General features: G+C 34.6%; 1 protein-coding gene across 10 annotated transcripts in view; it reads right to left on the bottom strand.

Moving 5' to 3' along the window:
• Positions 1-8,611: 8,611 nt before the first annotated feature.
• The window catches only part of ZNF280D (zinc finger protein 280D), an 81,939-nt gene continuing 64,464 nt past the window's right edge, over positions 8,612-26,086 (bottom strand). For 7 of the 10 annotated variants that reach the window (XM_020981504.2, XM_078151244.1, XM_078151243.1 and 4 more), the window contains 5 exons: positions 24,741-24,859; positions 24,594-24,630; positions 19,838-19,883; positions 12,735-12,790; positions 8,612-10,552 (listed from right to left, as the gene is read on the bottom strand). In XM_020981504.2, coding sequence (XP_020837163.1) covers positions 9,922-10,552; positions 12,735-12,790; positions 19,838-19,883; positions 24,594-24,630; positions 24,741-24,859 — 889 coding nt within the window. In that variant the 3' untranslated portion in view covers positions 8,612-9,921. Of the gene's footprint in view, positions 10,553-12,660; positions 12,791-13,338; positions 13,380-19,837; positions 19,884-24,593; positions 24,631-24,740; positions 24,860-26,086 lie in introns of all 10 variants that reach the window. The other 3 variants (XR_013485357.1, XR_013485356.1, XM_078151245.1) reach the window with 3 other exon arrangements.

Here is a 26,086-nt window from a genome sequence, read left to right as displayed (position 1 = left end):
TCCAAGCTATCTACTTCTTCATAGTGGCAGCTGCTAAATCTTGTGTGATCCTGAATGTGGCTTCATGGCATATGGATGGTTTCTTTCTGACTGCTTTAATTATTTTCTCCTTGACCTGAGAGCTCTGAAATTTGGCTATAATATTCCTGGGAGTTTTCATTTTGGGATATCTTTCAGGAGATGATTGATAAAGTCTTTTAATTTCTATTTTGCTCTCTGGTTCTATGATATCTGGACAGTTTTCCTTTGTAATATCTTGATATATGATGTCTAGGCTTTTTTTTTTTTGAGCATGGCTTTCAGGCAGTCTAATAATTCTTAAATTTCCTCTCCTCAATCTGTTTTCCAGGTCACTTGTTTTTCCTGTAAGAAATTTTATTATTTCTTCTTCTTTTACTTATTTTTCCTATGAGAAATTTCATTTTTTTTTCCTGTTTCTTCTTCTTTTCCTTTGACTTTGTTTTATTGTTTCTTGATGTCCCATGGAGTCATTAGCTTCCACTTGACAAATTCTAATTTTTAAGGAATTATTGGAAGGAGAATAGCTTAAAACAGAAGGTAGAAAACCTTATGTAAGTAATAGACTGCCCTTTTTTGAATAGTAGGTCACCATTTGTCTGCCTCCAGTCCAGATGCATTTCTGCTCTTTTCCATAATCTTTCAAATATCACTGACAGTGGCATAATAATCACATCTGCCAGTTAATTTTTTAGTACTCAAGGTGGTCTGGACCAGGTGACTTGGATTCATCAAGAGCAAATAGCTGCTCTATTATTATTCCCTCAATTACCTTGAAAACCAACCTCCATCAGCCATTTTTGTTCATTTTTAGGGCAAAGGGTCATTCTCCTTGGCAGAGAAAACAAAAGCAAAATAATTTCAGATAAAGGTTTCATCTTCTGGGCAGTCAGTGACATCCATGAGGTCATTTGTCTCCTTACCTTTAGTTCCTCTTGCTTGATGTGTAAACTTTGGGCATTTCGGTATAGACATCTGAGGTGAGGGATCTTGACTAATGGCTCCTTTCTTGGACTTTGCGTCCTTCAAACTCCTGTGTATCTTAATGATTAGTGTTATTTCTTAACTGCAGCCACTCTGTGGCATCTAGCTTGTAGATATATCTAGGCAGTTTTCTCTTTCCCTCATCTTTTTTTTAGTCTAAAGTCATTATCATTTAATTTGTTAGCCATAGCAAATATATATACATGTGCACACACGTATGTCTATGTGTGTGTATGTGTGTGTATATATATATATACATATATATGTATGTATGTATATACATATATATACACATATATATGTATGTGTATATATATATATATATAAAATTTTTTTTGCGAGGCAATTGGGGTTAAGTGACTTGCCCAGAGTCCCACAGCCATTGAGTGTTATGTGTCTGAGGCCAGATTTGAATTCAAGTCCTCCTGACTCCAGGGCCAGTGCTTTATCCACTAAGCCACCTAGCTGCCCCTTAGCAAATATATTTTTACCAGCCTTATTTACATCAGTGCACTCCATCCCAGTCCAGAAGGCCTTGCCTTCCATTTTAAGCTTTTGCACATTAGTCCATATCCTATTCTTTCAAAGCACTGTCTGAGCCAGATGTTTACTTCCCAAATCATTTTTTCTCTTTTTTGGACCTTGATTTCAATGAGCAGTAGTACTGAAAACCTATGTCCCTGTAGTCTTCAGTTTCTTGTCCAAGACTTCATAATCCTTGGCAATACTTCCAAAGTTCCTTCTGGACATGATCAACAAAATGGTAGACTGTCGACACTTTTTTCCAATCCTCATGACCTCTCAAACCTCTCCAAAATAGCAATTATGCATGAGATGAAGCAATTTCATCTGTCTCCATGGTCTAAAACACTAAGAACCCTAATGAGGTAACAATCCAATGAACTAGCTATCCATCATGTAAGTCCCTCTCTTACCAGCTACTATGCTCTGGCAGAGTTGCACAATCCCACCCACTAGTTTGCAACAGAACTCAACTTTGCTCCCTTCCCCTCCCTGAACTGTGGAAAATGAGAAGTCAGAAGCTTCTGCCTGGGACTGCAGCATGGTACATTACCAGTTCTAAAGGAAAGGGGACAGGCATCCAGCTGTGGCAGAGGCTGAGGACAGTACAAAGTAATTAATCAGCATGGGAGGAGGCTGAGACTGCTTTGAGATCCATTCCCACTGGAGAAACTGTCAATAAAAGAGAACAAATCAGAAAAAGACCTTGAGTATAAAGCAGCTAAGCCAACAGGTTAAGTAGAAATAAGAATTGTAAAAACAGAATTTATGGCCTGTCCAGCAGAAATAAGTTGGCTAACTTTACCAAAGAACAAAAGAGAGAACTGATTGGGAATGATTTGGGAATGATTGGGAAAATTTAAGCACCATCATGCAAGAAATACAAGCACTTCTGAACCCAGATTATATAGTACCAATTGAAAGAATCCACAGATTGCTTCTAAAGTTCCTTTTGGTACTATCACTTGCCCCTCTGTGAGTTACCAGAAACAGTAGTTATCTCACTTTATAATTTTTAGGAGAAGAAAATAGCTGGCTCAGTCTTCCCTAGAAGAAAATCACCAACCACCTCCACTTTTGGCTTCTTCCTCTAACTACACGATGTCTTGGTCCTCTTTGAGAACAAAGGACAAACAATAATCTGTGAGGAGTAGTAGTGCCCCACTGGGGACCCAACTGGCCAGTTCCAGTTGGGCAACACAACTCCATCCTTCCTTCCTTCCTTCCCTCCTCTTGCTCTGTCCATATAATTATACCTTTACCTGTAGGTGCTCTGCCCAAAGGAAAATAAATTTTGATTGCTGAAATCTCATGAGACGTCTTGGGATTTATGGGCTAGATTTCTTTTTTAAAGACCATGCTTTAAGCCCAAATCATCTGGCTCTCACTGATTGGCCAGCAGTAGGTCCCAGCCCAAGTCTCACTTGGTCATTGTTTGGGCTGTGATTGGTTTGGAGTGAGTATAAATAGCAGTTGTTTCTGTTTTGGCCAGAAACCCCAGGGTCTTCCTCTTCCAGATTGATTTTTTATTTTTTGGACTAGCTAAAAGAGGCCATTCTTTGCCTCATTTCTTACTTAGCCTTAATCACTGAATGGGCATTACCTGTGTCAAACTGAGACCTGGGAAAGACCTTAGCTTAAAAAGGCCAAGGTCTCTCACTGCATCTAGGGACATCTCCAGTCATCCAGATCTATATCTTGCCCCTGGACAAGATGGCTCTGGAGGAGAGAGGCTGGTGACTTTGCACAGCCCTCCCTTACTTAAATCCAATTCACTTGCAAGTCATGACATCACCCTCCTGATGTCATGGTTCTCTTCGACAGTAAAGGACAAACAATGAACGAGATGATGTCTCACTAGATATTGTCTCTGGCTCTACCAAATCGTTCCTTGGTAGAATATGGTATTTCAAATAGCAAAGCCAGTTTTGAATACAATTATATTATCCTATTTTTCATCAAAATAATAAGGCACAAAAAATTAGAACTCAAACAGAGCTGTAAAAATTTTTTAAAAATTGGTGACAAAGAACTACTGGCAAAGTGGAGACTAGCTGAACAAACCACAGTATAGAAATATAATTAAATATAACTGACCTGTAAAAATGACAGATATGAAGGTTTTCAGAGACACATGGGAAGACTGGTATATATGATGCAGTGATATGAGTAGAACAAGAAAAAACATTCACATGACTGTAGTAATAGAGATGAAAGAACCCACAACAAAAGAATCTAAAAAGCACAATTATAATAACCAATTTTTGCTCAAGGAGAGATGAAGAATTCTCCTTTTGTTAGAGAGATGAGAGACTACAAGTATGGAATGTTACATGCATTGCCAGATGCTACTGCTAATGTTGGGTGGTTTGCTTAACTGTCTTTGTCATAGGTAAGGCTTACCATTGGGGAGGGGAGGAAGAAATTTGAAAATAACTGTAATGCAAAAAAACAAAAGGCTGATCAATAAGACAATTTTTTAAAAGAATGGTAATAATGATAAACAACAAAAGAAAAATAAGCTAAACCAGTAGTTCTCTAACTGTGGCATGCAGATGCTTGATGGCACCTTAAGACACTTTCAAGGGGTCCAAAAGGTCAAAACAATTTTCATACCGATACTGAGACATTATTTTCCTATTACAATATTCCTCCCTCTTCCAACTACCTATCTCTGTGAGGCTGTATTTTCTTTACATCCTTCAACCATAACAACATATTACAGCAGACTGAATACAAAAGCAGATATGAGAATTAAGCTATACATTAGAGATATTTGCAAAAATATATAAAACACTGCACTTTCCCCTCTATTTTTGTTTTAGAAAAGTTATTTTCATAGAAAGTTATGTTCACATGTATTTGTTATTTTAAAATGAATGCATAAATATTGTAAATTTTTGTTTTAATTTCTAATACAGTAAATATTGACATAACCTATATAAACAAAAGCTCTCTGGAGTCCTCAATAATTTTTAAGTGTGAAAGGGGTTTGAGACCAAAAAGTTTGAGAATCTCTGAGCTAAGTAAAACCTTATATTCTTCTAAATGGACTTTACATGTATGATTAGACTTGTCTGGAAAAGCAAAACTTAGCACAAAGTAGCACCAAAGTAGGCCTGACATCTGCAACCTTAAGCATAATGACACCTAACCTAAAATGTTAAAAATGAAGATAAAGAATTGTGAAAGGGAAGCTGTCTTTTGAGTGCCAGCAAGGAAAAAAAGCTGAAATAAGCCAGAGACTTGAAGAATATTATCTGATGCACAGAACTGGATGGTTCAGAAAGCAAAAGAGGTGAGGGCAGGGAAGTCATTTAGTTCTTCATATTCTTCCAAGGGAGAGGAGAACAGAAGGGAGAACCAGCAGTTTCAGTGTTCCAAAGATACAAGAAGGCAGCCTCTAGTGTAAAATAGGTCAGTTATAATGAGGGCTGAAAAAAGGCCATTGGGTTTAGCAGTTAAGAGTTCATTGTTACCTTGGAAAAGCCATTGAAGTGTAATAGAGTCATAAACATCACAAGGGATTAAGAAGTGAGGGAGCTGAGGAAATAGCAGCATTTGCTAGTGATCAGCTCAGCTTGTGGATACTTTCTACTCTCCTGGTTTTTAAGACATTGCTGTCTCCTGGTTTTCTTCCTATGTGATCGTATGTCAGACCATATCCAATTCTGACATCTCTATTGAGATGCAGCCCAACTTGACCAACTGCCTGTTCAACATCTCAACCTGCATGTCCTAAAAGCACCTCTGACACTCAACACGTCCAAACTGGAACTCAGTATCTTCTCCCTTAAAAACAATCCCTTGTCCAAGCTTATTTCTGGAGGGAGTAATTTTTTCCAGACCATCTGGTTTACAACCGAGAGATCTAGCTCCCATGGATACAATTATAATCTCTATTTTATGATTTTCAGATCATCCATCCAATGCTAATCTGTCTCTTGATCTCCAGTCTCACGTCTCCAACTGCCTACTGGATACTTCGAACTTGACGTCCCATAAGCATCTTATATTCGTATCCAAGACTGAACTGATGACCTTTCCCACCCATATCCTTTCTTCTTAACTTTCTTAATACTGTCAAAGGCACATTCATTCTTCCAGTCATCCAGACTCTCTACTTAGGTGTCATCCGTGATCTTGCCGCCTCCCGCTTTCCTCCAATCCAGACAGTTGCCAAGTCGTCTATGCTTTCACATTTCTCACTTTCTCTCTGCCAGCCTTGTACCTTAACATGGGCCCTTATCACTTCCCACCTGGAGTACTGCAAGAACCTTCTGGTTAGTCTCCCTGCCTCAAATCTCCCTGTACTCTAGTCTATCCTCCATTTTGTCAAGTTGAGCTTCTTAAGATGCAGATCTGACCATATCACACTGCAGTTCAGTAAACTACAATGGCTCACTATTATCTGTAATACGAAATATACAGCCCTTTGTTTTTTAAAGCTCTTCCTAACCTGGCTCCTTACCTTTCTAGTTTTCTTACACATCATTGCCCTACAAAAACTTTATGATCCAGTGATGCTATTCTCCTTTTCGTTCCTCCCATAAGACATTTTATCTTCTAACATTTTCATTGACTGTCCCTGACACCTGGAACTCTCCCCAATTTTCCCCTCCTGGCTTCTTTCAAATCTCAGCTGAAATCCCACCTTCTTTTCTACTGCCCTTCTGAGATTATCTCCAATTTATCCTGCCTATATATTGTTTGAATGTTGTCTTTAAATTGAGTTCCTTGAACTGATTTATTTCTGCCTTTCTTTGTACTTAACACAGTGCCTGGAAAATAGTAAACATTTAATGCTTGTTGATCTGACTTCTTCAGTATCACCTGAATATATTATAATCAATCACCAAGTCTTGTCATTTTTACCTCCTCCTTCCCTCTTCTCTCCACTCATAGCACAAGCATCCTAGTTCAAACCCTTATCTTGAACAGATAGCAGCGAAACTGATACTGCTAAAGCACAAGTCTAACCGTGTCACTCACTACTTTGCACAAGAAGCCCTTCATAATCTGGCTGTAGCTTAACTTTTCACATTACACAACAATGCCCTTTAATTAAGGCACCTGGGCGGTGCAGTGAATAGAATGCTGGGTCTGGACTCTGGAAAACTGAAGTTCAAATCCAGCCTCACACACTAGCTATGAGACTCTGGACAAGTCACTTGTCTACCTCAGTTTCCCTAATTATAAAATGGGGATAATTGTCTCTACTTTTCATGACTGTCTCAAATGAAGTGATACTTGTAAATCAGTGGCTGGCACACCCTTCCTCCTTCATACATTCTGTACTCCCGTCCAACCTTCCTCTGTGCCTCTGCACAGGCTGTCCTTGTTTCAAGTGCTTTCTCCTCTCATCTGTCTCTTGGCCTCCCTTCAAAGGCAAGCTCATGTGACACTGCTTTCAGTGGCCTTGCCTACTCCCCCAGCTGCTAGTGACCATCCTCTCTGTGGATACCCCCCCACCCCCAGTGGGACTGTAAACTCCTGTCCTGTTGATGCATCTGTGTCCTCAGCAAGTAGGACTATTCCCAGCAAGTGCCTAAAAAAGGCATGTTGATTCATCAACATTATTTTATATCTGAAAAATGAAACAGATTCTTTTTATTTTCATCATGCCTTTTCAGTTGCTTTAGCAATTCTTTACTGTTACTAAAGGGGAAAACAAACCATTTTCTTTAGTAAAATTTAGAGAGTATAAGAAAGAGAAACACACAAATATAAACACAGTAGTTTTTAAAAACATAAAACCTAGGTCATGAATGTTATTTGTGGGCATTAATTCGCTGCTACTTAGTCATCATTACACACACACACACACACACACACACACACACACACCACACACACACACACACACGCTCAGACTCTCTCTCTCTCCCCCTGCACACAACCAGCAATTCTAAATCCTCAGTCTGTGGGGGAGTTTGGAAGAATACTAGAGGGGCAGCTAGGTGGCACAATAGAGCTCCAGCCTTGGAGCCAGGAGGACCTGAGTTCAAATCCTGCCTTAGACACATGACACTTTACTAGCTGTGTGACCCTGAGCAAGTCACTTAACCCTGATTGCCTCACCAAAAAAAAAAATACTAGAGATTATTCCCACTGCTTTGGGTCCCCATAACTCTCTGTAGATTGAGATCTCGGCTCTTACAACTCTTAATAAACCCTAAGCAGAGTCCATGTTTGCCCCAAAAGTATTATAGTTGGATAAAGACACTCCCAATGTTTAAAAGTAATAATAAGGGGCCTGTACAAGTCACTTGGAATGGCAAAATCTTTTTAGGTTGAAGTCTAAAGTAACATTTGGGGTTCCTAGGTGTGAAAATTATACTTTGGGGTCTTACACTTTTAATTACCTAAAATTACAAAGATGAGGACCCCTTTACAAATCCATGCTAAAAATAGGGCCTAAAAGTGCAGAACTTTCAGGTCTCAGGTTGCTACTACTGCTAATAATTGTGCTTGTATGGTCTGCAAAATGCTGCTTTCGCAACTATGCAAAATAATTATTACAAATACCATTATTCTTTTATTTTACAGATGAGTAAATTGAGGCTAAGAAAGGTTAAATGATTTGTCTACATTCACCTAAGTCTTAAGAGTTCAAGTCATTACCTGGACCCATGTGCCTCTGACCCTGAATCCAACACTCTTTCCACTAGGCCACACAAGATTCTTGGAGAGGTGCCAATGTTTATATTAACTAATCTTTACTCTATATGACACAAAAGATAAAAATGACCCCTGTATTTTAGGGATACATCTGAAATGGCAAGATAATTTACTTATTCAGCTTCTGAAAGTTGCTGAGAAAACCAAATGCCATAATATAATTTTCTCCTTAAGTGAGATGTGATAACTTCATGATAAGGTAAGGCAGTATTTCTCCTGTGAAGTAATAAGAGCATAATTTCTTACATACTACACTATAATTTAATATAATATTTTTATCACCAACAAAGAATAAAATACAGGATAAAAGAGCCACCAAACAATTCCATTCCTAAATATTCCAAAGTTAAAAACAACTGTTCAAGACTAAGCAATGGTACGAAAAATAAAATTACCCACAGACAACTTTTTGTTGCAAATATTTACTCAAAAACTAATATATACAGCAGTGTTTAATAGTTGTTTAAAACATTCAACATTCATTGAAACAAAATTTAAGAGTTCAAAACACATTCTAAAGGAGTAAAATTGCAGCATTTTTAATGAAGTTTGTCAGTATTTCAAAGCAAACTACTGTTAATCATATTATGCATTCCTACATCTATGAGTTCCTAAGACAGTAAAAACAAACAAAAAATCATTTTAGCAGCCATCTTATGGACATTAGGCTAAATTCCTGAAATTGATTTATACATTTCTGCTTTAGGTCCCCTTTAAGTCTTTATTTAACGTAAAGTAGTAGTTTTAAAATGGCTGAATACATGGCAGAACATGTTTCCAGTTCAACTGCTTTACAGTTTCTACATTAAACCGTACTTTGGCTTGACTTACAGACCATTTTTGGGTCTACTTACTCCTAACAAAAATCATTAAAACAACAGTAAAGGCAGTAATAGCTACAGTATTTCCAGTAATGAGTCCTACTTTATACAACTAATACGTCAGGGATTTATGCACAGCTTGCACACTGACAAATAACACAAATATATATATTTTAAGAATTTCACTTTCACTGAAAGTTTAATTAAGGTAAGCTTACAGCCTGGGATGCTAACACCTGTATGGAGGTGCATAGATTCATATAATTCTGTTTACATGCTTCTGACAGACAGGAATGTGACATTAAATCCAAAGGAGTTTTACATTTATCCAAACTGTCATTAGATTAATACATCACTGTAAGCATGCTCCACATTAGCATCATACTCCAAGTTAAACCCTTCTCTGACTCACCAATCAACCATCATTTTTAACCAATTACCTTAACAAAGGACTTTTCTAAACTTTTTAAAGAATGGTGGAAAAGAATGTGGCAGGTTTTCATTTTAGGGAATTCAAAGATTTTAATAATAATCAATATCCTTGTGTTTCCTTTCTTATGATTGCTTAACTTTACATAAGTAATCTTTATGATTACTTACTTTACAAGTCACCCCTTTTCTGGGAAAAAAAACTAATGAAATGAGACTTTTCCATTTCAAATTGAACCTTCATCAGAACACGCATACCCTTTTAGATACTCATGTTTAATTGTGCTATGATTGGCAAATTGACTACTTTAATAATAGGCTTAACACACACATACAATGCATGTATAACCTATCCTTACATTTTTCTATTTCCAAAAGTGTCACTGAGTACATCCAAGATGTTCTTTACCATTATTACTGTTATTAATTTTTTAACTAAAACTTAGAACGAATGGCTGATTTCATTTCAACTTGCTTCCTTTTCATCTGTCAGGTTAACAGTTGTCTCTGTTGTGCTAGGACTGTTTCCTCTAGAAATGTCATCTGTTTGCTCAGAAACTATTCCAGCTTCCTTGGCTGGAGGTTCCATGCTACCTTTCTGAAGAATCTCGGTGGCTTCGTGCTCAAGCACCTCAGATGGTGTCAAAGGTTCCAAATGAATACTGCCTTGCTCACTAACATCAGAACTAACAGCCTCAGGTTCATCTCTTTTTCTCAAAAACTGCTCAAAGCTAACATCATTTGATGTTAATTTCAAATTTTTAGTATTCCGTGAAGAAGGCTTAGCTTCACTGGAGCTGTTAGTTTGAGCATTTAAAATTACATTCTCTGAACTTTGGCACATCTTCAATTCAGTTTTCAATTCAGTTTTGCTATCAGTGTCTTTTTGTTGTTCTTCCATCACCTCTTCAACATCACTATTATCTGAAACAGAACTGAAGAAATTCCTTGAGCCCCTATTCTGGGCTGCTAGGTTGGGGTCATTTTTCATATTTAAAATTGTTGTACTTTCTTCATTCTTTATTGCTGATGAGCCTTTACATGGATTTACATCACATTCTTTTTTGGCTTCCTCTGAAGAAGCATTTTCTTGTTTGCTGTAAAACAAAGCCATTTATTATTTTTCTCTCCAGCAAAGTTTATTGGGGAAAAATGCTAAAAAGAGAAAAATGTACTAATTAGAAGGATCAAGGAACGCTTGCATCAAAATATATCCTAAGTTACATAAATAAAATTAAGATATTTGACACACATCAAGTTTATAGCTTAGAATGAGAACAATGTTTAAGGCAATAAAATCAGATGAACCAGTGATAAAGGTACATAAATAGAAAATATAAGTAATCTCACTTTAAATGAGGTGGAAGAGCATTGGGCCAGGAGACTGGGAACACATGCTCTAAGCCTGGTTCTTCTGTGTTATGAACTAGTCCTGTGACCTTGGACAAGTTGCTTAAGCCCTGTTGCCTCAGTTTCCTCATTTGAAAAATGAGGAAATTGGTTTGTTTAAAACCCCTTACAGCTTACAGTTATCTGGGAACCTTCTGCAATCTATACTGTTTATAACAAGGAGTAAAACATTCCATTCTTAGACTTGTTGAATAAATAAACCAGTACATCAACTCTCTGCTGGTTATAGCTTTAAGACAGTTCTGCTTAAAGCCTTGACTCTGTGAGTGGCTTTTCAATTAGAGTAAAACTTTTATGTTCTACAAAAAAATATTGCTAGCAATGCTATTAATGCCATTTGCTACTATATCCAAAAATGAGAGGAAATAAACTTTTGCCTTGTATTTCCTAACTTAAATGCCCCCTTTGTCTAAACATGGGCCATATTCTGCACTGCTTTATTCCAACTAGGTTATAAATAAAAGCCTAGTAAGGCCTATGTCCAGTGTTACTTCTCTGTACCCTTCCATGGGTTTTCTCTTCCCTTCCAAAGAAACAGCAAAATTTAGAGGCATTGCTCATATCTGAGTAAATGTCCATATTCAAGACCAGTACCATGCTACACTGGACATTCATCCTGTCTATTACAATTTCTATGTCAGTATACTGAGAACTTAATTTTTCACTCTAATAGGAATGTATGTAAGATCCCATTATAACAACTACCAGTATGGCAAAAATCTGTCTAAGAAGAAAAATGTTTTTCAGGTCCCTGTTAAGGGACTATTTCAAAGAATATTTCCAAAGAAAAATAATAAATTGTCCCTTGAAGTTAATAATAATGGGATTTAACCTTTAACAGTGATCATTTTGTCTAAATTTGGACACCTTGCTTTATTTCCCTCCTAGTGTCAAATGTCTTAAAAAGGTTTAATTAACATGAATTTAAAAGTAGAAATAAAAAATTTTGTCTATATTAACAATTAGCAGCAGAGAAAGGTCACTTTACCAGTGAAGTTTATTTGAAAAATGTGAAGTGTATTATTACAGAATTCATTTCTTAAAAAAAAAAAAATAATGTTCAAGGAACCTACTATAACATATAGTATAAAAGTAAAGGAGAAATAGAAACACTTTCTTTTAAAAAGGTAAAAAAAGATTCATCTTTGTTTAGTAATGAGTTCTATTAGGAATGTTATGATTCTAATTTGACAACAGGGTTTCGGAAATATTTCACATATTTGATGATTTATGCCCTCTTCTATTTTCCATTTGTGTGTGTGTGTATATATATATATATATATATATATATATAATATATATATATATATATATGTATATATATATATAAATATATATATATGTATATATATATATATATATATAACAGATGTCTGTATTTATTGAATATTAGAGTATTGAAGATTATTATTAAATTTCAAATATATACCTATGGCTTTAAAAACAAAGGATTGATTTCTAGAAAATATCCAAAATGCAATACTGTTTCAATGATGTGCATCAAACAGTGTTAAACTTGATCTTTTCCTTCATCTGGGGAAACTAAAAAATACTGAGGTTAACTATTAAGAAGAAAAAAAAGATTTTAAAATGATTTGGCAGAATGCATTAGCAGTCTTTGTCTTTCTAATTTTGAAACTTAATTATAAAATGTATAATAAATGTGCAAAACAAAACAATTTGAAGGTCAAGATTTTATTTCATTTCTTGTCGAGTAAACATTATTTTAAAATTATATTCTACAATAAAAAGCATCAGTACACAAATAATTTGTAAATATTCCCTGGCCAATTACCTGTGAAATAACACAGCCCAAGTGTTATTTTATGTACTTGAATTTCAAGAGATGCAGCTGTTCCTTATATTTACCTTTCAGAAGTTGATGTTTCTGTTTTTCCTTCAGACATATTAGGTCTTGAATTTTTCTGTAATGATTAATGATATTTTTCCTTATGTTCATGACTAAACTAGTAATTAATAATGTAACTCAGAATACAATCTATTTTTATTATGCCAAACCAGATACCAGGAACTTAGTGTGCAGCTTAAGACACTAAAAACTTAGGGAAAATTTTTAACACCAAATTTCCACTTAAGAAGTTGACTGACAATAGAGAGTTATATATCAGGCACTGGAAAGTTCTACAGAATTAAAAGTATGAATTTTTAATGTGGTCAAACAAATGGCTATCATAACTTCTAGGGATCAAAAAGGTTCTGGTAAAAGGCAGGGTGCAAATACATATTCAAGTTACCTCATTCACTGCCTGCTCTTTCTCAAACTATCCAAGAAACATGGACTGAAATGACAATTAACCAAACTATAGACTAACATAATGAAAACTGGATATGAATACTTGGTGAATTACTCAAGAAAGATATATCAAAAGTTAAACAAAACATTTCAGAAATAATTCAAAATTCAACATTCACAAGCCACTCAGTTAATGGTCTCTCTTGCTCCTCAAATTACCTTGTATTTTACCCACGTGTGTACATGGTGTGCCCCCTCCCCTGGAAAAGAGCAAGACAAGTTTCACTTTTGCCTTTATATCTCCAGTTTACAGCATAGATCTTACATAGATCTTATATGTTAAGTGCTAAATGTTTACTAAATTTAATTCCCTCCAGTGTATATACACACAATCTTGGAATAAATCAATGTCATCTCTGTGAAAAAGAACATAAAAATAATCTTTAATAAACCAAACCCCTCTATTACCCTGAGACAAGTCTTTTAAGAGCCCTCAAATACATCTGAAATAGGAACCCTCTCCCACATAAAACAGACTTTGGCAACAAAAAAGCAATTCTCAGCAAGTAATAACAATAAAAATTGTTAGGGGGAAAAAAAGACCTAAAGATCACACAAAAATATTGGGATTGGGAAATCAACAAAGCTCACCAAATAGAAGTAAAAGAACACTAGTGTATGGCAATGTTTGTACAATTCCAACCTTTTTATGTGAGAGGTGAAAATCTGTAAGAAGTTACTAGAGATAGCAGAAGAAATAGATTTAATTCAATTAAACAAGCATCTATTATGCTCAAAAGATGTTTATTAAGATAACTGCCTTTATGGAGCTTACAGCCTAATAAAGCAAAAAAAAAAAAAGTTATGAAGTAGAAATCAGGGTGATGAATAAGAAAGTGGTTTGGGGGGACCTTGTCTATTTTAGCACAGAAATTACTAAGGTTACTAAAAGTTACTCCTCTAGATAAGTCTCCTTTTCTCCTGCCTTTCATCCCCCACTGTTCCAACCTCTCCTTTAAGAAATGATTTTCTGTACCTGGACTCTTCTATGTCAGAAATTTCCTATTTCCTAGCCAACTGAGCAAGAACATGACTATCCCTATAAACCCATCAACTCCCTGCATAGTGCCTAGTACACACCAGTTGCTTACTACATGTTTGCTGATTGATCATGCCCTGATGTATGGCAAGGCTGAGGGACCCAGGTGTCCCAATTCATTGACCTCAGAAGATGTAGCAAGAACTCGATATAACAATGTGATGAGCTGTCTCCAGAGGGCAACTTCTCACACGAGTATCCAAGATTTCCTCGTCATAGAAAGATGATCATACCTGAGGTTCTGGAAAACATCTCTGGTTGCATTTCTTTCCTATCATTCCCCATCCTGCTTTGGAGATAAGTCTTTTTGGTTTTTATTGTCCCTCTCTCCCACTAAATGTTTCCATGCTGAGGCTACTCTGTAAGCCACAGAAGTCTTCCCTTCTGAGAGTTATAATGTATCAAATAAAGGCTGATTGCTGCATTCAGCACAGAATGTCTAATTGTTTTGTGAAGTTCTGGTTAAGAATATAATCTACTGTGGTATAATGGAAAAGAGGGGCTTTTTAGGAGAAGATCAAACTGATATGAGATTCTGGGTTCAATAATGGAACTGGGTAGTAAAAGCCCTGAAAGAGCTAGAAGAGAAGTTTCATGGACAATCAAAGGTAAGGCATCAAATTTTTCCTCCCCTTTTCCATATTTGGAGCATGGGTCTTAGGAATAGGGATAATGCCAACCATCAATGATTGTGCTAGGTTTCAAACAGAACTCTAGAAAGAAACTGCTCTCTAATGACTAACTTAGCTTAAGTACAGATTAACTCATCATCAGTAGGTTGGCCAGTGAGTGCTGAATCTTTGATCACAGCAATCCACAAAATAATGAAAAAGACGAAATGCCACTTAGTTTCAATAATGACTATGACAGAGTGAAAAAAATGGGGCAAGGAAGGTGTTATCACAGTTTTAAGGCAACCTGCGAATATTCATTTAGCTGACTGTGCTCTACATGTAGAACCTTTGGTGAATGACTGGACATACTATTAGAAAATTTGAATCAAAAGAAACTACAGAAGACAAAATAAAGTTGCAGTTAAATAGAAGGATGGCTCACAGGCTCAACTTCAGGAAGCAAATGAAAAGGCTGGGGTAATATAATTTTTTGGGATACTTGGTTATCTGCAGTGTCCATGTTACCCAGTTGCAAAAAGGCCAGCATAAAGATATTAGTTTATGTAAAATCTATTACAGAGGATGAGGAAGAAGAAAGCTTAGTATCTAGGAAAAACCTGTATTGGCTGGGGCTGCAAAATCAACCAATGAAGACACATTTATTAAGGGCCTACTTGTACACGAGTGATACAAAGAGAAATAATTCCTAAGTACATAAACACATGTATACAGAAGAAATATGGAAAAAAGATACATAGAAATAAAAAGTTATATACAAGTTATTTTGTGATCCTTCCAAAAGCAGTTAGAAGGATCAGGAAAAGATTACATGTAGAAAATGGCACTTCAGCTTCATCTTGAAGGAAGAGAGGAATTGTATAAGACAGAGGTCAGAAGAGAAGTACATTACAGGCATGGGGCACTACAAAGGAATGGAATGTTGTATGTGAGGAACAAAGGCAATGGCAATTATGGGGGATAATGTCCAGTCAGGCTTGAAATACAGGTTTGGGCCAGGTTGTGAAGGACTTTGAGAGCTAAATATAGGGGGTTTGCATTTAAGACTAGAGGAAAGACTGGAATCAATTCACATGAAGAATGAAATGATCAGATATATGCTTAAGGAAAATCACTTTGACAAGCACTGTAGAAGTTAAGACTAGAATTGGGGATAGAATTGAAGCAGGAAGCCCAATTAGGAGGTTGATGCAATAATCTAGGCAAGAATTAATGAATACATGAAATAAGAGGATAGATATCTTAGTGAAGAGAAAGTATCAAATGTGAGAGATCTTATAAAGATAGAAATAAAGAAACCGATTGGGTAAGTGGTGGTGAGGTGGAATAAGGATTCTAGAATAACACCAATTTCACATACTTGGGACACCAGAAGAATGTTGATCTTGTTGACAGAAATAGGAAACTGTAGAAGAAGGCAGGGTTTGATAAGAAAGACAAGAATTCAGTTTTGGACATGCTGGGTTTGTGATGCTGCCAGGCCGTGATCCAGCTTAAAATGTCCAATAGGCAACTGGTAATATGGGACTGAAGCTCAGAAGAGAGATTGGCCAGCCATCTAATCTAACTCATAGCTGAACAATTCTTTATACCTTCTACATCCTGTATCCTATCTTTGATTTTAAGTGAGGTGTAGAATGTGGCAACCAATGTCATGTCAGGTGCTTTCCTCATTTGTGTAATTAATTTACATGAAATTAAAAATGTAATTAATTACAATGGTTATAATTGGGGGCTAATGGGTGGTGAGGAATACTTGAGAAAATGACTATGGTATAAAAAAAAAGGAATCAGACTTAAAAAATAAATTTAGTGTCAGGGTGGCAAATATATTCAATTTTTTTCTCCGGAGGAACTTGATATCCTACTAGAAAAATAATTTCTCAGAAAGCTTTTAAGATTCAATATTTTAAAAACAGCAAAAGAAATGGTTTTAGAGAAACCTTAGAAGACTTGTATTAAGGAGAACAATGTATACAATAACATCTCCCTAAAGGCAATTTTAAAAGATTCAAAAACTCTGTTCAATTCAATAACCAATCACAAGCGCACAGATGAAGCAGGCTACCCACCTCCTGAAACAAAGAAGTTAAAAGGGGGTCACAGTTACAACTGAAGGCCTCAATATTCTAAGTAAAGCAACAGCTGAATAAATATAAATTCAGAGTGAGGAGAGCAGGGAAGGAATTGGAGACTTGAGGGAAGCAGAAAATGTCTGGAACAAGCAGTGATGGCAGAACATATACTAAAAGTCATTAAAAGGGATGCTGGCAAAATGTTAAAAAATGTTTAAAAATGCTGACAGATGAGACTGTATACCTTCAAACAGTATAGACAACTGGTTTTTTTTTTATCTTTTTCCAGCAATACTCTGCATGCTAAGAGGAGCTGGGGAAAAAAGAAAAGGCCCCTTTGGACTCAGTAGTTCCTGTAAAGTACTGGAATGCCCTAATGAATTAATGTATGTCAATTTAACAATTCCTTGAACGCTTCCCCAGATGGCTTGCTATATTGACAAACTAAGTCATAAAATGTAGTACATGAATAAGTAAATCTATTCTAAGATCTAACTGAATTGTAGAAGCCATTCATTCTACAATCTAGATCCTAACCTCTTTGCAAAGGCAAAGTGGCAAAGGAAGAAGCATAAAAAAGTTATGCTAAATTTAAGAAAGAAAAAATAGAGATTTTCTGAAAATGGCAAGCACAGGAAAATGTTGCAGCAGCACATTTTTTTTAAACCTATGTGGTATGTCATCAATACTAAGAATCAACTTGAGCTGTTGAGTCATGTAGTACCATGGAAACCACTAACTTTGAATACCCAAACTACATTTAGTAGTGATTCAGTGACAAAATTAATGCCACTATATTTGGTCAACTATTAATTTAAAAAGGCAAAATGTTTCTCTGTTGACTAAGTAACATGAATTTGTGGCTTTCGTGTTCTAAATACCAACAGGATTTAAAATTTTGATTTAGCTGGTGAAAAACAGTCAACATTGACAAATCTCAAGAGAATGTAGCTTTTTCTAGAAAATTATTTTTTGAGAACAATGTAGCCCCATGGCCAGCTTTATAACACTAAAGTAAAAACTTCATTTTTGTCTCTGCAAATTTTTAGGAGTACATGAACTAGAATGGTGCAGGATAGATAGGCATAGAAGGATTATAATCTGCATCACTGGAGGAAACTAAATCTAAATCAGTGAGATCACAAATCCATCTAACTGTGCCAGGGTTTATCCACCCTGGCAAGTACTAGTAATTTAATTGCCTCAAGGTCTTAAGACTATGAAGGACAGTAACTGTTCTTATATATGTGAATGCTGCAGGCTGTCAAATAAATAATACTTTTAGTAATCAGAAAGTTTCATTATTCTAGCGCTAATATATAGACAAAGAAACATCTTGACTGGTTGTAGCATCCTTTAAAAAAACAATAAACCTTCAGTAAAGGTTCATTTAAGAATCATTACCTTACTGGAGTGTAGCAAAGGCTTCCTTATTTTAAGACAATTATAATCTGTCCTGAGGCTACAGGGTTATTGTCTGGGAATATTTTACCATCTTCTACCTGCTAATGTTAACTACTCAATGATCCAAATGATAAACTATTATGTGTTACAGAATAGGAAATCTAACTTCAGAAGAGATTTCACAAGAAAACTGATCCATCATGCAGACATCACACCAAATGTCCAATCCTGTTATGATATTAAAGATGGTACAGATCCTGGGAATTTTGGCTATGGAGAAAACTGCAGACTAATATGTACTATTTGCAGAAGTTTTATTGTCTTCTGATTTATAAGTCTGAACAAGCCACTATCCCCAACATTGAATTTTTGAAATACTATGGAACACTCCTGATTTACACCTCAACAAATGGGGGAAAAAAGCACAGGCAAAAGCTGACAATATACCTGTGGGTCACGAGTGTTAGTAATATAGAAATAATAGATGTTTTAGATGCTCCTAGACAAGTCAAAGGACACTGATCTTAATAATGAAGATAGTGATGATTTTTCTGAAGTGAAGAACTTAAAAGAAATCTACTTTAGCCTCTGATCCAATTATTGGCAAAAAAGCAGCTTTCTTACACTGATCTACACATTCTTCATGGTACTTTTATAAGAAGCAAATGATTTAAAACCAAGTCATTATGAGGTACTATTCAAAAAGGCCAGTTCCACAGCAGAGTAGTAATCAAGGTTCCTTCTACCCCATAAGGCTATGCCACCTGCACCTGCAGTTAGAGCTACAGCTACATGTGCAAGACAGTTGTTCATAATGAGTACTCTGGTTAAGATGAAAAGTTTTAAGTTATTATTCAGTTGCTGTTTAGAAAGATGATAATAGTTTGCATTTATATAGTGCCTCTTCAAGTCACTTACAAAACAATTTGTATTTAAGCTATATAAATAGGTAGGTGTTAGAATTATCCCCATTTTACAGATGAGGAAACTGAGGCTTGGAGAGGTTAAGTGACTTGCCCAGGGTCACACAGCTAGTAACAGGATCTGAACCCAGGTATCCCTGACTCCAAGTCCTACATATAGTCCTCTATACCATGCTGCCTCTCAAGATAAGATTCTATTTTTAAAGAAAGATTTATTTTAAAATAGTTAAAATGTGAAGGCACCTGGCAAGTTAAGATTGGGCAGAAAATAAATTCATTCAAAGGGGCTTCTTCTTGTTCTATAGATTTTCAAGAATATAAAATTTACCACCACTATTTACTCAGTCGACTAAATAGTGGCAATGTGAAATACATAAAGACTTTGTAAAAATTATACATTGTTAAACCTCATTGACATGTAAACTGAAAACCTTACTTTCTTATTTTAAAGTAAAACCAAGTTCTATTAATAGAAAAAATGTTACCATTTTTATGGTAAATGTTACTACTAAAATGAAAACATTTTTACATTAAAAATACTAAGTATATTTTTAATAACCTCTAAGGTGAAAAATAAAATATTACCTCAGGTTTAGCTTCTTTTTCCATACTGATTATTTCATTCTTTAACCTAATGGAAGTAAAACAGGTATTCGAGATTTTACTTGTCTTTTAAGCAATAAAATACCTAATTCCTATTTTTTCATGTTTAAAAGAAAATTATAATGTAAATATACAGATTCATGCACAAATTTTGTATATATTTTCAGTAAATATTTTAAAGTAGAAATAGAATATAAAGACTTGATCATATGCAGATTTATATATAAAACATGCTCCTTTAATTTTTTCCAAATGACAAGAAACTTTACCCAGGAATTTCTAGTCATATAAGCACTTAGAAACTTTGTTTTAAGTAGTCAGTAAGCATGCTAGATAATAAATCTGTTATTTCATAACAGTCAAATGCTATACAAATGATAACTCAAACTGTTTCCTGAAGGAGCTGTTAACATTTAAAATTTCTGTTGCTAGACTTTTAAAAAATTATTTTCACTTAGGTTTAAAAGCAAGTTTTTTTAAAAGAGATAAATAAATACTTTAATGAGCTAAAAGGTTAAAATATAATTGCTAGTAAAAACTTTAGATGCAATCTGTTCTTTGAACCATCCAAAATAATGCTAGGTCAGATTATTATAAATAGGCTATTCCAAATGCCATAAAATCATAGGAGAACTAACTCCTATTCTATTACCATCATTGATTTCCTGTGTTTATTATATAAGAAAATGCTTATGTAGAGATGGTGGGAAGTCTGTTTCCTCTGAAATATTATAAGTCATCAGTTTCAACACAAAATTTAACTTTTTCAAAAGACCTGTTTTAGAAATCTCAGACGATACTGCATAAAGTTTAATTTCAACCTGTTTAAGTTGGAAGCTATGTTTAGCATATCTGATATGAAATGTAATTAATCAAGAATTAAGTGATTCATAACCTCATGAAGCTTAATGACTATGCATATATGGAACAATATTTTAAAAATAAGACATAATTATATTAACTTCAATTTTATAGGGAAAACCATAATATTTGAAATACTATTCATCTGAAACTGAAATACTATCTATCCTAACTTAAATAATAACTGACTAGTCAATGAAAAGTGATGTTGACAAAGAAAGACTTCTTCAATAACGATTATGTGGTGTCTATGGATACAGTTCAAAAATTACTTTTATTAATGGTTATTTTTACTGGATATTAATAATGACTTTGTTAGTGCTACATAAACCATTTGCATTTATTTTAATTATTTTAAAATATGTAAACAATTTTTCTTTTAAAGTATCAGTATATATTGCATTATGACAACTTACAATTAACTGTGAGAAAACATTAACTAGAATAAAACAAATGCCAACACTGAATAGAAAAATAGTTCTTAATCAATTTTGGAAAGTCAGGAATTTGTAAACCATGTAATTGTTTTATCAGTAAAACACAAAGTAACATCTCAAGCAGAAACTATCGCCTTATCATTTAAAATAAAATATTATGACCAAACAGGGTTTTAAATATTTTGTATTATTTAAAATAATAATTGGTATGGTTAAGGAAATATATTTTTAAACAGTCTTAGGAACCAAAATTTGTGTTATCTTTGATTATATAGTAAAAGCTTAGTAAGTACCTTTGATTACAATGAAACGTAGCTCCTTTCATAGAAACAATTTACTTTGCACTTTAAAAAAATCCTTTTTTTTTTTACTATAATTGTATAAAAATGTACTTCTACAACTTTTCTATGCCAAGCCTTATCTACTTTAAGCTAATTATAACTGGTATCTAAACAATGCATACGTTACTGAGTTGGATTGAGTTTAAGTGACTGCCCAGTGTCATACAGCTATTAAGTGTTAAAGGCTAAATTTGAACTCTAGGTCCAAATGCTCTATCCAGTGAACCACTTAGGTTGTCTATTCCATTTTGGCCATAGGTGTGAGTCTAATAAAATTATAAATAGCCAAACCTAATGCATAACAAAGAGTTTTACTTTAACTCAACATCTTAGCTTATATTTCTAGGGAAGTAATTAGATATTATATTATCTTTTTTAAAAAAATCAATAATCTATATACTAACCAGTTGGAATATTACAAAACAAATGGACCACAAAGTTGTTTTTCAAAAGTTGTGTATTAAAAACTTAACTTTATTCTTTTTAAATACTTCATCAAATTATACAGTTACCAAGTGTTTTTATTACCCTCACTTAGAGATAGGGCATAAAGAAGCTAGGTGTTGTAGAAAGAATATTGAACTGGTAAAGTAAGATCTGGTTTCAAGTCATGGCTAAGATTTATTGCTTGTGGTAATCTCAGTTTTCTCATCTATAAAACGGTGAGAATACTAGTACTATCTACCTTGAAGAGTTGTGACAATCAAATGAGAAAAAAAAACATTTAACACTTCATAATTATAAAGTGTTGTGATTTTATTAGTCAAGAAATTGAGATATTAAATGAAAGACTTGTACTAGGTAACTTTATGAGTTGCATGACAGAGGCTTCCAGGCCCATTTCTGGTCCCACTTTCAAAGTTAATAAAGCACTTAATAATAATGATGATGATGGTTCAGATTTAGAAGGGCCATACAAGAGTTTTAATTGGGATATATAATCACAGAATATATAGTTAATATTATTCATCATAAATTCATACTTAAATTACATCTTAAAAATTTTAGGGTAGTGTGGCAGAGTAAGGAGAGCTGGTTTTAAGACCTCTGATATATATTAACTGTCATAAACTACACGGTTTTGTGTTTTTTAGATTTTTAAAAAATGCTTACATAGTAAACACTATTTTTAACACTTAAACATACTGTTCCTAAGTAAAAGAAAATCAGTAAATATCTACTTATTATGTCTGGATTTAATATTAGCAAAAGTAAACACACTAAACTAACTTTCAACCTTGTCCCTGCACCAAAACCCAAAACATACAATAACTGGGGATAATGGAGATATATAATATCAGAGTCCATTAAGTATATATAATCTTATGTAACCTTTGAATCTGACAGCATTTCCTAAAGAATTTAAGTTATTGGCTAAGTAGACATCACACACCTGGAATTCAGGAAGGTTTTTTCTTTTTTAAGGAAAAACATTTTCTTTAGAAAGCAAGTTTTATGTTTAGAAATTTAATTTAAAATTTTTATTCTAAGTAGTTTCTAAGTTTAATTAAAAAAAATTATTCCAACTAGTTTTAAATAGTGGTTTCATTTGTTAACAAGTTTTTAAAGTTAATCATTCTTTATAAGTACCCAGGGTCTTCATTCTGACCACTGTTAAATTATCATTAGTCATGATTAGCATTATTTATCTAGGTGATATGAGATGCGTAGAATTTTTCAAAATGCTTTACGGCCTCACATAACAGTTTGGACAATACTGAGATTTAAGAGTTGTGAAACAAGCAGCTGTATGAAACTTGGTGACAATTTTAAATATAAGAAATTCTATAAAATGAAGCAAAAAGCTATGAGAGAAAAACAAAGAAATATGAACACAAACAAACATGGAGGAAAACAACATAAATTTCACCTAATCAATGAATGGAAGGTTTAAAAATTAGTGCTGCTAAAAAAAATTGTAGGAGTGACAATGAATAGCAAATTATAAATGAGAGTAAAAATAGTGCTGGTCCGGAATGCAACTGCTGTGACATGATGGTCATGGGCAAGAAAACTGCAGCTTGTCTACACCCTGAACTTGAACTAAGTTTTGGAAGTCTGAGCTTTCCATTTGGAAAATAAATGAAAGAATGTAATTTAAAAGACTGCAGCCAAAATGAATAAGCTTCAAACTTCAAACTACATCAGGACTAAGATGCTGAAGCAATGGGCTGATGGGCTTACTGGCTAGAACCGGACCAAAGATTAAAAAGAAGAGCCACAGCCCCCAGTGGGAACTATGCTCAACTTGGTGTGCCTTGTGGCCTTCTAGGCCACATCAGCATCAGACTTACGGGAGGCCAGCCATGTAGGAAGGCACTCTCCCCAAGATCTGATTGCTTGAGGCGACAACCTGGAGCAGGTTCCACAGTCAGACTATTCACGATCCTTGGTAAGGGAGAACAGGCACCAGTTGTGTCCATCGGAGGGGGACACTGTCCAGATATACCCTGGACATTTTTTGAAATCTCTGGGCTGCTTCTGCATCTGAAAAATAAGAAAAATAGCAAAATAACAGACAAAGAATGGAAAAAAAGGAGAGTTAACTGATCTCAAACTCAGACTTACAAATAAGAAATCAATTAAGAACAAGACAGGACAGATCAAAAAGACAAACACCTATATTACTTAATGTAAAACAAACTGATGTCGACATATTAGATACTGTAAAAGAAAAGACATAAATTAAGCAAGCTCTGAAAGGACTATAATAGCAAAAGTTATTTCAGAATAAAGCCAACAAGAAGAAAAATAGATGTTAAAAACCTGACAGAAAGATCAGGCAAAATAAGTATCTAATACCATTTGTGGGCTGAATAATGTTGGCCACTGGTCAAGGAATGTTAATGAATGAAAACACCTAGGCCTGTGAATTTAGGAAATTTCATTTTGTCTCATACCAGGTCATAAGCCCCACACAGAGCAGGAACCACTTACAACAAGTACCTTAAACAAACAAAAAAACAAGTGCACACATACAAACACATACACACCTACACTCTTCAATAATTTTTTGGTTCTGACAATGGCATTTGAAAAATCCAGCAGTGCTAACAGCCACCGGTACATAAAGTACTCTGGAAAAAAAAAATCACTTACTCTGGAAGTTGTTCAGAACTTGAGACGGAAACAGGCACTGAAATAAGAAGAAAAGTTTTACCTTTAAGAGCAAGAAATGACAACTGGGCCAATGTTGTAGTTAACTAAAATGTTTTATTAAAAGTAATACAATACATAAATACTTACTATTTTCTTTAATAACTTGGCATGTGTGAGTGTCACTTTCACTTAAATGTGTGGCCATATTATCTACACCAGAAACATCAGTTAGGAAGTCACAATTAAGGCACACTACAGTAATGCCCCTAGAAGAGAAAACAAATATATATTGAAGTGTTTCACCTTTTAAGTTCATACAAAATTTCATTGATTATTTTCCTTATAATAATAATGTTCACTATCCTAATGACTATTTCTAACATTTTTCTAGAAAACTCTACTATGACAAATAATTGTTAAGGAAAAAAAAATTAGTGTGTGTGAAGCAAACAAGTTCAAATGAATGCTTTCGCTAAGCCCTTCTACTACTTGAAATATTTCCATACATATTTCTTGTAAAAGTTAGGCATGTGGAAATGGAGGTTCTTGTAGCCTAATCTACTAATGACTAGATCATGTAACTTCGGGAAAGTCACAATTTTTCTGTGCCATTGACCATTCACAAAACAAGAATATAATATTTGTCAAATGTATTTCAGTGTTATCGTGGGGATAAAATTAGAGAAAAGATGGCTGACTTAGAAAGTAAAGACACATACTCCTCATAATCATTTCTTTGCCACCAATCAATTACCACAGAGTCTCAACGGATACACACTTGAAGTTCAATCCACTGATATGTTTAATACTACTCTTAAATAACCAATAATGTCACAGGTCTTTTTTTAGGAAGTTATTTGAAAATATTAATATAAACACGAGTTGTTATTATTTATTATTATTATTAAGTGTGGATACATAAAAAATGCAAATGGAATCTGTCACTTCATCCACCAATCCAGCCTCTCCCCCAACTTCACTATGTCTACTAAATTTACCACTATATTAGCTAAGCTTCAAATAGTCATTTGATAACTTTGTATTCTGCATCTTCCTTACATTTACCCCACTTCCTCCCAATTCCTAGAGTCATTAAATCATACTGATTTTTCCCCACAAAGTGCATCCTGAAACTATCTTTTTATTCCTTCTAACACCATCTTATTTCAGCTTACACGTGGTAATTTAACAAGTCTTCCTACTTGGAGGTTCTCTCTCTCTCTCCAATCCATTCTGAACTTCACTGTCTACTTAATTATCTTACAATACTTTAAAGTCCTTATTATCCACCATCTAAATTCAATTTTCTTGCATTCAAAATTTCACAATATAGCACAACCTTATTTCCCACTAGTCCTTCTATAAGCAGCATACCACTGGTGGGGAACCTGTGGCCTTAAGGTCAAGTGCGGCCTTCTGACCTAATCCAAACTTCAAAGAACAAATCCCCTTAATAAAAGGATTTGTTGTATAAAACTTGGACTCAGTCAAAA

This window comes from Phascolarctos cinereus, unplaced genomic scaffold (genome assembly GCF_003287225.1).
Source record: "Phascolarctos cinereus isolate Bilbo 61053 unplaced genomic scaffold, phaCin_HiC Scaffold_3;HRSCAF=262, whole genome shotgun sequence".
NCBI lineage: Eukaryota > Metazoa > Chordata > Mammalia > Diprotodontia > Phascolarctidae > Phascolarctos > Phascolarctos cinereus.
This window is presented reverse-complemented; position numbering and strand designations above follow the sequence as displayed.